The sequence below is a fragment of the Puntigrus tetrazona genome, unplaced genomic scaffold (assembly GCF_018831695.1).
Source record: "Puntigrus tetrazona isolate hp1 unplaced genomic scaffold, ASM1883169v1 S000000954, whole genome shotgun sequence".
Taxonomy (NCBI): Eukaryota; Metazoa; Chordata; class Actinopteri; order Cypriniformes; family Cyprinidae; genus Puntigrus; species Puntigrus tetrazona.
The window spans coordinates 1-14,661 of record NW_025048553.1 but is presented as its reverse complement, the minus strand read 5'-3'; the positions used below and the strand labels follow the sequence as shown (position 1 = coordinate 14,661).

General features: G+C 35.9%; 1 protein-coding gene across 1 annotated transcript; it reads right to left on the bottom strand.

Annotated features, from left to right (window-relative positions):
* Window positions 1–36: 36 nt before the first annotated feature.
* On the bottom strand, window positions 37–11,438 carry LOC122335900 (acid-sensing ion channel 2-like; the record flags this gene model as incomplete). The annotated part of the gene is made up of 5 exons (XM_043233665.1): window positions 37–706; window positions 786–877; window positions 3,664–3,817; window positions 9,331–9,387; window positions 11,288–11,438. Coding segments are annotated over 5 exons (558 nt in total), but the record flags the coding sequence as incomplete, so codon positions are not given.
* Window positions 11,439–14,661: the final 3,223 nt, after the last annotated feature.

The window sequence follows — 14,661 nt, the reverse complement described above, 5'->3', positions numbered from 1 at the left end:
ATTTCTTGCCAGTGGCTGGTAACTATTAAGAAAGATATATGCAGAATATGTCTTGCAATAGGATCGCAAAGGGCACACATCACATTTTTGACAAAGTGAACCAGACTCATTTTGTATATCGCCATTCAAATGTTTGGGGTCGCTAATGTTTTTGAAAGACGTCTCAGCACGACTCAACAAAACTGCATTTTGTTTAAAACGTAGTAAAAATGATATTTTGAAATATTACTGGAATCACAAGAACTGTTTTCTATTTAAATATGTTTTAATTTAGTCTTGTAATGGCAACGTTGAGTTTTCTGCATCGTTACTCCAGTGTCACGACTTTTCGTGCATATTTGCTGCTAAAGAAATGTTTTATTATTTGTAATGCTGAAAACAATTATGCTAATCTTTTGTAACATTATAAATGACTTTACTCTCACTTAAATTTAATACAAGTGTAAATAAAACCAACATAAAATCTTAATGACCCCAAACGGTATGGTTGAATGGTAGATGCTGCAATTTTGTAACTATAAGAAGAAAAAAACAGGTATATTAATCCCATTATGATGATGACAAATTAATAAATGCATTCATATTATACATTTATATTTACATTAAATACATAGATGTTGACATACCTCGTATGCATAATCAAATAGCTCCAGTATGGTCAGGATACTTGCACCGATAAACAAGCCCATCTGACCACCAATATCACCTGCAGCATAAATATATTTATGATTTAGAGGAACAGAGAGAGACAGAAAGATGAAAGGTGCTGCAGTGTGCTGTGTTACCTAGTAGACCCGCCACCTCGTATGCTTTCTTCTGCTCTATGGTCTCATAATTCAAAGCCTCAAAGAACACATCCAGAACAAGGATATTGTCCCTGCATCAACAGAACACAAAGAGTGATGTTTTGACGTTATATATATATATTTGAAGTTTTCAAATTCATAACCAGAAAACAGTCTTCCTGCTAAACAGTGATTTGTTTGTTTACACCAGAAGTAAATACACTGCGCAACACAAGCAACTCCAAGCAGAAGATTTCTGATGTTTAATATTAAGCTATTTAAACCAATGAGATTTCACAATGGGTGGAGCTAACCAATGTGATTCAACAGAAATAAAACTAAATGTCATGGCTGCTTAGGACAGAAGGGAAGTCTATAAAAATGGTTTATAGTTATTCTAGCGATTACTGTACATCTGCGCTAGTGGACATCTACCCTAACATTTCATCCTGTGTGTCACCTGATTAGGATACGATTTTTGTTTTTGCTTTTTTTTTTTTCTCACAGCAGTCTCGAGAACAGGCCAAAGACAAATTGGAAGTTATTGGATGTTATTGGTAAACTGCAAGAGGGTTAACCTCCAAACCCTGACAACAATTACACTAGCATTATCTCAAGCATTCATTACGCCTCTATTATGCTGCAGAGATGAATGATCTTGGCATGACCGATAATTTTCGTGTATGTGTGGAGGAGTTAAAGTAAACAAGTTTTTTTTTCTATCATCATAAAATGAAGCAGTCTAGAAAAGCTTATCTCTCTAGTGGGACACCAGAGTGATGATATGCTGTCTGCTTTATGCTGATTTAATTGACTCTGCGCTTGAGCAACATCTCTCTGTGTATCTGTGTGTGTGTGTGTGTGTGTGTGTGTGTGTGTGTGTGAGAGAGAGAGAGAGAGAGAGAGAAGTCAGTATTCCCAATAGCACCACGTTGCAGACACATCAATCACAAGCTTATCGCTATGACGATGAACTAATGAATGGAGAGGATGTGATATCTGTCACTATATTGAAGAACATCTCCCTGAATCTTCCTGACACAAAGCAAAAGTGTTCCCAACTTGTCAGCTAAATGTCTAGAAGAGAAATAAATATGTCTGAGAGCCACATCAACTGTCCTGGCGTCCTAATGTTGCTTTTATTGTAGAGAAGCACATCTATTAACTGAGGCAACATTTCAAACACACATTAAGTAGGACAACAACACACAGGGGGAGTTTCTTTGAAACAACTAAGGCTTTCTCTCAAAATACCCTGTCCATTTCCTCATGTACAGTGTTGCAACCGGGGTCGTTGGATCTAGTCACGGAAAAAATTGTTATTTGTTATTACACCCTGTTGAATCCATGGTTATCTGTATCAAGACATAATAAAAAAAATTGTTGGTTCTTGTCAGTTCTTAAAATTTGGAAAATAGTACTTTAAGTGAATTACAAATGAAATATCAGACCAAATCATTATTTATTTAACAAAAATAAAGCAAAGATGGAAAAGCTATGGGTAACAAAGTTAGGACACTGTATGATTCAATTGCCTGTAGATCTATTTTTAACAGCAATAACTTGAAGTAATTGTTTTCTGTGTGACTTTATCAGTCTCTCACATTGTTCTGGAGGAGCACTCTTCTTTGTAACATTGCTCCGGTTTATTGAGGTTTGTGGGCTTGAGTTTATGCACAGCTCTCACCACAGCATTTCAGTCAGGATGAGATCTGGACTTGGGTTTTCTTTTCAGTCGTTCTGTTGTATATTTGCTGGTCTCATCTGGACATTATTCTAAAAGACTTATGGTTTGATCAAATGCAGCTTTATTAAACCTAAACCACGTTTTTTATAGATAGATTCTGGCAGGACTTCCAAACATACCGTACTTTGTCTCATTGAGCTGTGTTATCATTGTTACTTTATACATGTTAACTGAGTTCTGTGGAGCCTGTGGTAAAATTCTTGGATGGTCTGGCATTTCTCTGAGCATTACACAATCTGATCTTGGGGTGTATTTGTTGGAATGCCTCCTACTTGTGGATAATCTACCTCACTGTGGAATGATGGCCATACTCTTCCCAGATTGATAGCAACAACACAGCAACACAATACACCTGAACGGTCCAGACAAGCAAACTACTAAAGTGTCTGAATTTATAGAAGTGCTCACACTTGATGATCAGTTATTCAGAGGCATTAGATTACCAATGCCTGACACTCTTAAAACTAATCGCGTTCAATTTAAAAGATTTTGTGTACATATATGTTTGCATAATGTCTATATTTATCATGCATATTTAAATACTTGCATGTGAATGTATATATTTAAGATTAAATCTTTTGTATACATTCAATTTATTTATACATAATTTTCATTTTATTTTAAATTGTCTTTACAATACAGACTTCTCAAAATAATCTTTCTTTCTTTCTTTCTTTCTTTCTTTCTTTCTTTCTTTCTTTCTTTCTTTCTTTCTTTCTTTCTTTCTGGAACCTTTTCCACTCATTCCAGTCCTGTGATTCATGTGCAGTTTCATTCAATATTGTCAATAAACTGAACTCAATTCTTAATTTCAGAATTTTTCTCCAGCTTAATAACAGCACAGCTCATCCCTGCAATAAGAGTGCAGGCCTGTGATCATTAACAAGCTACATCTCTGTGATCTTGATATGAGGTGGAACATTAACTGGTAATCTTGCAAATTGGTGGCAGTAATGAGGTAAAAGTTAAAACTTGTAAAAGGTATTACAAGGACAACAATTAAAAAGTTTGGATAGTGGAGAAAAAGCGGCAACATACATAAAAAATATACTTCAGAGACCTTTTTGAATGCTGAATCCAAAGCCGTTTTGATGCATTTGAGGGGAAAGTGATTTTTACTGATGTACTCACGTGATGTACTTCTCTGACCGGTTGAACTTCTTCTCCAGATAGCGTGCAGAAGTTTTACTAGGGATCTTGACCATGGAAAGCTCTTTGTTGTATCGAGTCATGTTACACGGGCTCCTGCAGATGCAGTTTGTGCCTTCAACAGCTGACAGAGCAGCTATGGAAGGCATGAAAGGGTATAGAGGAGAGGAAAAAAAAAAGAGAAAATGAGGAGAGACAGGAAAGGGTACAAGGAAGAAAGGGAGAATATATGTCAGTTCTTTCAGCAGGCAGCATTCCTGGGTTTTATGTATGACATTCCTTAACTGACAACGTAAAGAACATGAGGTCTTACCCTTCACTGCACAGAGGCTCTTTTTAGTGTTTTCACGTACACACACACACACACACACACACACACACGCAGACACACACACACACACATGCAGACACACACACACACAATGATTGGAGTATAATTCAACTTTTGGCCTTGTCAGAAGACTTTAAAATCGCTGCTGTCAACCCTTCACGGCTTGGAAAAATATTATGTGTTGCACTTTTGATTACCTTTAGAGAGATACTGCAAGCATGATGAAAACCACCACTATGAATCTGATAAACCGCAAGGATCATACTGTCAAAGTGCTTTATAACATTCCAGAGAAAACAAAAGACTGTTTGATGGACAGGTAAAACGTATTTACTGTAAAAGTATTTATCTTGAAAAAAAAACTGATGACATTTAGGTTTCGGTGAATGATAAAATGCCTCAGTGCTATAGTGAAGAGTCTAAGCAATGTGTACAGGATGCAATTGGAATGCCAATCATAGTTTGGAACCGAACTTAAAGCATCCTCATAGGATCAAATAAGTATTCTCCAAAAAGACTCTACTGGATATAAAATTCATATCTGATTCCTGGGTCTTTATCATTCTCCCACGCATTGCATTGGGACTGTGATTTCCATCCAGTGTCTTGCAGCTGGGCAGTTTAAGAAAATTACAGGGGAGCTACAGAAGATTAAAAAACACTAAACAATTCCTTTTTAAATTCCTTTTGATATTCTACAGGGTCATTGCATGCTATTGTTTATCATAATAGCCTTATTTTTCAATGGCAATGTTGGATTTTTATTTTATTTTATGTTTTGGCTAGAATAAAATTAGTTTTATAACACATTCCTAGCTGGTTCTTTCCCCCCTTTTTTGTCAAATACTAAAAGACAATAATTTGCTATTCTTTTGTCTGTTGCCAATGGCTGGAATATTTTGCTCTTGGCTGTGCCTTCCTCAGATTTCTAATCAGCTCATAACTTGCATGACCTGGAGCTGGAATCTGACCTTTCACAGAAACATTTTTAAATTCCTCCTTCCTTGACCTTTTCTATCTCCACCTCTGTTTCTTCTCCAACCCCTCTCTCACCCCTGCTGTTGGAGATGATGCTAAAGTCACATAATTTAATTGGAGAATTAAGTCAGATTTAACCTCCTCTACACGCACTCACTCACAGAAAATTGGACAGAAAACACACACACCAACACAGGGCTATTAAATCTGCTATAATCTTGTGCTAAATCCATCGTTCTGTATGAACTTTGCAGCACCGTTCGCATTCCCATAACTTTCACATTGTTTCCTTCAAACATTGCCAGTGGCAGATCCTGTGCTTCAAACCACAAGGGATGTTTTATAGAAAATAGTTGGGAGTTTCATATTACAGCACTACTTGTACTACTTCAACAGTACAAAATATAAACAGTGCACAGACCTTTTCTGCATGCATGGAAAATTCAACTGATCTGTCAAAATGTACAGCATACAATCAAAGCATGCTGCATCAAAGATAGGCTTTTTTGTTTATAGCACAATATGGTACAGTATATTTATAACATAATATAGTAAAGTTATAGTTATTGTAAGGGTAAAAGGTAAAGTATCATTCAGTTTTTCCATTAATTAGATGTACATTTTAGCCATCTTTGCTTTTTATTAAAACATATAGTGAAATCATTTGGTTTGCATTCATAGTTTTGACATTATAACATATCTTCAATTTAAATATGCTGAATACATACATTTTTATTCGGTTCATAGAATAAATAACAGATTCATCTCTTACTGGGATTCTACTTTGTTTGTCATCAGGGTAACACTTTACAATAAGGTATCAGTTATTAGTTACTAACATTGCATTAACTAACATGAATGAACAATGAACAGTACATTTATTACCCTATTTGTTAATGTTAGTTATTGAAAATACAGTCAATAGTTAGTTTGTTAGTTCACAGTGCATTAACTTATGCTAACAAACACAACTTGTCATTTAAAAAATGTATTCATAAATGCTGAAATGAATATTAACTGAGTTTAATAAGAAGGCTGTAGATGTATTGTTCGTCCTTACTTCACGGTAACTAATGAACCTTATTTTACCATCATCATTTATTCATTTATTCAGCTAACTATGATTCTAATAGAACAGATGATTTAGTATTTTACATAAGTATTAAAACATTACGTCATTTACATAATGGGTATTTGTTATTTTTACCGTCAGGTTTTGGCCCTGGCTTTGACTGTAATTTGTAATATTTCCTTCTTGCAATATTTGACTACCACGAGAGAGACAAACAATTTTAATTGGTTTGAAATATTTTAACTATACAGCAACATGCTTATTTCTTAGGAGTATTATTGTAGAAGTACTTTTATGTAACACCGCACAATATTTCCTCATTGAATACTGTTTTTAGCAGGCAGTATAGACTACAGTGCACAGTGTGCTGTAAGCACTACATTATCATTCCATTCTGAGCATTTCCTGATTAACATTCTGCTTGTAATAGTCCTTTTTCTGTCTCTGAGTGTTTTCTATCATTGCCAATCTCACTCATTCTGTTTTTTTCTTTATCTTTCCTTTCTTTAACTCCAGCAATTTCCCTTTCATACCTCTAATAACCTCCCATTCAGTTTTAAATGTGTTCATCTGCATATTGTTCTGGTGAAAACGAAAATACATATTCCTTCTTTCCTCAGGGTGCTGTGAACAGAAAGTTGGAGTTGGTGATAATTTCCTCTCCACTTTGCCAAAGATAAGAACCAGCTGTCAAGCATTTTGAAGCCAGCAGTGGAAGTTTTGGACAAGCTGTTCAGCCTCTTGTGCTGTGCCGTTGTGCCATTACTTGTCAACTGAGGTCAGAGACTTCCCACTCCAACTTTTCCGGTCTATCCATCTTCATACTCTATCGGCTTTAACTTGCATAATTGTGCACAGAGCATTCTAATAAAAAGGTAAAAATGTGTGAAATTGGACATATTAATAACCTGAGGACATCTTTGGAAATGGCTCGTGTGATGAATACCTGAGCCGTTTGAAAATGTACAGTCCTAGCTGTGCTCTAATTTGAATTTCCTCATTAGTGGAAGATAATTAGTGAACATGGAGCCAACTTGCTTATTATGTGTGGGATAGACTGCTGGTATATACTGTCAGATGGTACGTAGAGAGGGAGTTAATGAGGGCCAGACCGCATTCTGTTGGTAGGGATGGTGCACAAAACAGTTCAAGTCTTTGTTTTCCCTGAATAATACATTTCCAAAATAATGACTTAATTTGTGCGAGTTCACGAGGGGATTTGAAGTTCAATAACGGAGTCTCAGTGTCAGGAGGAATCAAGATCCGCGAAGAAAAATGCAATTATTTTGCAAGGGACCCGAAGCATACTTTCAAAGTTTCTACTTTCTACTTCTACTTAAGTTAATGTAGTCTAATTTGGTGAAGATTGTGAAGATTATACATATTACGTTCTGATGTCTAAAGTCTAGTGCTTCCAGCTGCTGTGCAAGAGAGACACAAGCACACATGCAAACAAACTGATTTGTTCTATTACATTTATTTTACTTTTTGTTCCTCCGCTTGCCCTTTTACCCTCTTCAAGGATGCGGCTTCAAAACAAAACACAGCTAAAGAGGAGGAAGATGTGGAGCAGAGAATGAAAGAGGGACGCATGCTGCTGTTTTCGTGAGTTTTGCCCATGTAATTGTATTTGTGGAGGGTCAGAGCAGTAATACTCATGAAGGGCTGCTTTTGGGCATGTGTATTTTGTGGCACTGGAGTTTGTTAGGTGAATGAAAATGAGCCCAGTGATACATCAGGATTCAAAACACACTTTATCCGTTCAGCCAGTCTCACTGATGAAAAAAATGTCAAAAACATCTGGACTCAAACCGTGAAAGCGAGCAACACAGCAAAACCTGCCTGTGTGCGATTTTTGTGGATGACAAACGAATTTTATTTTGTGTCATGCAGGTCAGATATGGAGGTTTACTTGTTTAATAATAATAAAAAAAATCATAATAAAAAAGTGACTGTGCAGTTTTGGATGCAGCCTATTTATATTACAGAAAAGTACAGTGTTTCCTAATTTTGGCACTGAGGTACATTAGCAGTGCTCATTTTGGATGTCTTATGTCCATCTTTATTTTAAGCTCCAATTCTTGCTATTTCTAAACCATTAACTACAATGTTTTGTCTCAGTAAACTCTTAATTTGCTAGTTATTAATAGTAGTGGCTGGTGATTAATGTAGTTGATGACGTTTAGGTACTGGGATTATTGGTGTACTGTTGAATATGGTCATGCAGAATATGTGTCTTATATGTACTAATTAACATCCAATATGTTAAAAATAGGCATGCTAAAAACAACTAGTTTAAAGTGAAAATTGGTCCCTATCCTAAAATGTTATCAAGTGCTACAGATGCCAGTACAGTGTTAAACCTTCACAGTAATAAAATGTAAAATAGCAGTGTTAATGTTGCAAAATCCATCAATTATTAAATCTATCTGATTCAGCTAAAAAGCAGGTTTTACTCTCATCTGATCAATGTCAGTGCAGTCAAATTTTAGAATATTACAAAATATGGACCACAGGAGACATACAAAATATACAGTGTTGGAGTTCTGCAGGATCAGGACTAAGATAAGTCATATCGAACTTTACATAATTTTTTTAAAAGTATAATTGTCAGATATAATCAGAACGTGAATGCTGTTACGAACAAAACCTTGATTGGAGCATTTACAAGCAAAAAGAAATGCAAACTCTCAATGTGTCAAAATTAAATGCTATGTTTTGACCCAATTTAACACACATTCAACAGTATATGTCAGAGGCGTTAAGATCATTAAAAAAGAAATTCACAAAAGTTTTGTTGTAAATATGCCTGACAAGATTGTTACACTGAATGACATTTTAGTAGATAATGTAGAAATCAGGGAAAATGTGTGATATTTATTTTTGGCTCAGAAAAAACGTACAAAATAATTACAATTAATTTAAACAGAAAACAACAACAATTTAAAGCAGTATTACACTTATTTTTGTTATGGTTACTTCCCTTTAAAGTCTTTGACCAATGTATTAATTATAAATGTGTGTAGAGACTAGCGTGTGGACATGGTACTCACTACATTATAAGGACTAAATGTACCCAACAAGCATAGTAATACCAGTCATTTTTGACTGTGTGGGGATATTTTTTGGTTACTTTCTGTGAGGCTTATGGGTAGGGGTAGGGTAAGGGGATAAAAAATACAGTATGTACACTATAAAAACCTTTACGTCCATGAAATGTTCCCATAAAACATGTGAGTGTGTACGTGTGTGTGAAGAGCACACTTACCCAGAGCAGGTTCAGCACAGTCCTTATATTGTTCAGGAGTGCAGTACGAAGAATCACCTAGAAATGAGAGAAAAACAAAGAAGCAGAAAAAATGTAAGTGCCAAGGAAAAGTTTTTCTTTATTCAGCCTTCTTAAATTAATAATGAAACACTGAAAACGTGTTCTGAGTAGGAGAAAAACCGACCCAGCCTTAACCCAGCCAAACTCAGCAGCACAACAAGGAAATAAACTCCTGGGAATGTGTGTGTGTGTGTGTGCGTGTGTATGGAAGAAAGTTTTGTGCACGTCTGCACTTGCTCTTGGCCAAAATGTATCAGACGTATCCTGAATGTACATCACAAAGCAGTCACAATCAGTTAATGAATCTATAATTACAGTATTAGAGCATGGCGCCTGTGTGAATGAAGGACTAATCATCTATGAGATAATTGTCCTGTCTTGAGCGTCAGTTGAAGTAGCAAGAGGTAGAGTTTGGCACCTATGGGTCAGAATTAATAGGGACCTTAAAAAAAGTGCAGTTTTATCAGATAGGTGAAAATGGAGACCGTATAGTGTCATTAAAAGAGACCGGTTGAAAATGAAAATGACTGCAGTATTAAGATCAGTTATTATGAGAGAGCATAAATTGGCATTAAGAATAGGACGTAAAGGGCACTAAGCCACAATGAAAAGTTCATGAAATCTTATTATGAAATCATGGAAATATAGTGCGCCTTTAAAAAGACCATTTAGCAACAGTTAAAGATGACTATTTATCAATGGGCCAAAAATTACCTTTTAATCAGTGAAATGAAATTAAAATGGAACGTTTCTGAAGACCATTTTGTGCAGAGATCTTCCACACTTCTCAAATTATACAATATGTCAAGTTCACTCACAGTTCATACTTACAAGCCCTTGCTGTCAGTTTTTGGGCTTGTTCCAAACCACCTTTGACCCACAGAAAACTAATTCAGTTCTATACTCTGACCTCATCTAAACAAGTTCAGTCAGGTTTTTGCTTTACTGCCAAATGCAAACCACAGATGCCACGAGCCATCAAGTTATCGCTCCACACAACCTCATGCTGACTTGCTTTCTGCCAGAATATGAGAAGTGACCTTAATGAATGACTGTTCATCAAGAATTAAAGACCTTAGATGGGTTTACACAGAGAAGATGGCAACATTGGTTCCTGCTGGCTTCGTGATAGACAGTACAAACTCTATTTATCATAACTATTCAGTCAAAGACATTATTAGTGATGACTTCGTTATGTCTGTCATCTGAGTACAAAAATAAAGGGGTGGAAATCTGTTCTGATTTATATGCAACTTAAGTATACCTTCCCAAATGTACTATCAAGCCTCTGCATCTGATCCAGAATGCAGCAGAGAGAGTGGTCTTTATTGACCTGGAAAATGCTCATGTTCCTCCTCTCTTCATCAGGATACACTGGCTACCAATAACCTCACTTGTAAAATGCACGGTATGGATCTTCGCCTACAAGGCAACAACTGGTGCTGTACCAATGTACCTAAATTTGCTAGTTCAAACTTATGCTCCTTGTGTAAGGAGCTTGTGTTCCTTGTGGATCCATCCCAATGAGGTTCCTGGACTGTGTCCCAGCTGGTGGAACGACCTCTTTAGTCTATAGACTAAATACCTTCAAAAAAACATCTAAAGACACATCAGCACGTGACCAACTAATACTAGCACTTTTCTATTCTATTCTATTCTATTCTATTCTATTCTATTCTTTATAGTCACTGCTTTAAAGATCGTATTTAGTGTTTATAAGTGCTTTTATGTAGATTGCTTTTATTATTAATGGTATTATTTTTATAAATAATTATACAAACAATATACAAAAAAATTATATCAGTATTTTTTGTTTTGTTAGGATAACTTCTGAAACTGAAAGTGAAATTCAATGAAGATAATGGAAAGTGTCAAGCATTTTTACGTTGGTACGTACCAGGCATGTAGACCATCCTGCAGTTGCAGTTATCTACGATGTAGCGCGTCTCACACTCGATACGGCAGGCAGACACACTGTACACCTGAAAGAGGCCTGAATCCAGGGCTCTGGACACACACTCGCCCCACGGAGGAGGAAGGTATGTCAGCTGAAGGAGAAGAAAAGATTATAATGCATTAGACAGACTGATTAGCATGTGATTGACATTCTCCTGCAACAACATTGGCAATAGAGGTATTTAAACTTTTTCATTTAATTAAATTTTGGGAGTTGGTGGGAAGTATGCTGCTTTTGCCAATATCAGTGGTCAATGCAAATCTCTTTTATTTTATCTCAATAAACACCAATTAGTTTCATACTCTGACAGCTTGCCCACTGAGCATTCACAGTCCATTTCCTAACCCTCTAATGTCATATCGAACACAAAAACTTCCCTGGAAGATAATAGCACTGGGCAGATACAATGAATGTTTTTGAGCCAGAACTAATTTGTTATTACAGTTACTATTGTTTTAAATTAATTGGATTGGCATTGGAGTTTTTGTTTGAGTGAATAAACTAGATATTCACAAGCATAACTGTATTTTCCTGTTAAGCCTGTTTTGACCTTTTCTGCTTTCTGTACAATCGCTCACAGAAATTGCTACATAATTAATGTTCATGAATTTGCTCTGTATATCTCAACACTGCAAGCAAAAACAAAATAAGCTGTCAAAGTTTGCCTAAAAAGCAACAACAAAAGTTGAAAATTAAGATTAAAAACAATTAATATCAACACTATACAATGAAGTTCTAATTGTACATGTACTAATACGTTATTAAAATCAAAAGCTAAATCACTTAATATTAGCTAATGGACCTGAGCTAACATAATCCTACAACAAACAATTCTATGTTTATGAACTATCATTAACAAAGATGAATAAATAATGTGTCAAATATATAGTTCACTGGTAGTTAATACATGAATTAAAGAGACTAATGAGACCTTGTTTTACAAAAGAAATTATTTCACTTAAAATTCTATATGTTACAGAGCTAAAAATTAAAGATATAATTGTCAAAAATGTCCATTGCTTTTCATCTGACATCAGTTCGATCAATCAGTCTCTTCCTGTCTAAGTGGGAGGTTGACAGCAATACTAACCCCCTATTGTATTACTGGACATGTTTGCTTGCTAAATAAATTGATAATAGATACTCTATCCTCTGGATATTTCTAGAATGGCATCTTTAACCAAATTTGGTGCAAAGCTAAATCCATGCATGTCATAATTAGCTCTAAAATCACCTTAATATCAGCCAGGAAAACAAAAAAAAAAACTAAAAAATACTCTATGCACAACACATCACAATCATTGAAAAAGTGAATTAGTTCCAATTTGGCACACAAAGCGCACAGCGTCCCTCCCTTCTGTTCTGCGTGAGAGTGATAAACAATTGTATGAATTTATCCTAAAATGATAATTAAAATGATGCTTTACAGAGGTCTTTGTGTAAAGACTTTTCATAGACACAAGAAGCGTGTTTTGTCAGAAGCAGCAACAGGCATCCCGCTGGCATGAGTCCACCGGCTGGAAGGATTGTTTGCTGTGTTACAAACTTCTAGCACGATCACACTCCATAATCCTCCATGAGCAAACACCCTGAACTGGTTCTCGTATCAGTGAACCTGGCAGCAGATGGATGGGGAAGGCGGCAGGGAGGGAAGGGCGTTAATGTCAAGGGAGAGAGAAATATGGAGCAGGATTAAGGATTTAAGAGGGAATGACAAAAGAGATCGTAAACAACAAGAGGAAGAGACACGGCACAGGAAATGGCAGGTGGAGAGGAGGAAGAGCCCATCTGCCCCAAAACAATAGGTCGTCCACATCCACACTTCTCCAAGCATACATTACCCATGCTCCCATGCAGGTCAGCTTCATTTAGTCTCAACGGGAGACATCATGGATAATGTGGTCTTAAGACCGAAAGAGCCAAATGTGAGTAATGAGCTGACTTGGAGGGGATAAGAAGGGACATAATCTCTTTCCAACTGCGTCTGGAAACCACTGAGCATCAGGCACAGATTGAGGAACCGATTTCACGCGGCTGCTGATGGGAAAAAAAGATATCTGACAGGCAAATGAAATTTGTCAGTGGAGATAAAATCAAAGCTATTTTGGCATGGGAAGACTTTAAAAGGCCTGTCGTCTTACCTCTGCTCTTGGAATCAAAAATAAACCCAGCATCCAGATCTGACGCTGGGTATCAGAGGGGAAACGCTGACAAAAGCCTGCCGCAACAAACAATATCTTTAAAACAAAATCAACGACAAATTCTCTGGTAAACAGCCTTATAATAACTTCATTTGCATTTCTGCAGTGTTCCTTCAGAGGTGTTGTAGCCTATAGACTCTCTTTGAACTACATGAAAAATAAGCTTAATTAAGTATTTCTCAGACTGTATGAAATCACGCTTTATCTGTGTATTACTTGTTGCGATTGCATCAGTAATTCCAACATCAAAGGAAAAAAACATGTAAATAAAAGTATGAAAATATACAATAAAAAAGAAATACATAGGCCTACTACTTAGTTATTAAAATAGTTATTAAAAAGTTTTATATAAGTCAATATATAATGTATATATAAATCACTGAATATAAAATTTTTCAGTATCTCACTGTCAAAAATTTGATATAACTATGCATACATTTGGATATAACTATTAGTCATAAGATATGGCCTAATACTAGAAAGCATTATACGTTAAACTGATAGCGCTATAATTATTACACATCGTTTTTACAATCAGTTCTTACTGTTAACATTACAAGGTTGTGTGAGCTATAATTTTTAATTCAATCAGTCAATTGAGTTGCAGAAAATGCTGATGTTCCATTCACATTAATTATTCATCAATGATTAAGACAGCGAGAGTGTAAATCAGGGTTCTGCCCTTCATAATGACCTTCCCTTCCAGCATCAGTGTGTGTGAAGCTCATAATTGCTCTATGTGTGATCACACTCAACTAACTCTGAGGGTAGGTACCTTATATACCACCTTCTGTCACTATGCAGCTCTAATCATTTGAGGGGCCTTTTCCCCCCTCAATATTATTGAGGTTTTACTGTGTTTATGATCACGTAACGCAGCACAGGTAAACACCCAATCCCCCCCCCCAACAAAAAAATGAAATCTCGCCATATTCAAACTACATGAAGAAAATATCTTTTTATTTTGTATGTTCATTTATTTATTTTGCGAAAGAAAGAAAAAAAAATTATGTGTTCTCAAAGATAGTTCCAGCCATAATAAATGTTTTTATCTTAATAAGAAAAATGGTGAAGGTACGTGAATATGAAGGATGGTAGTGCAGTAAAATACTA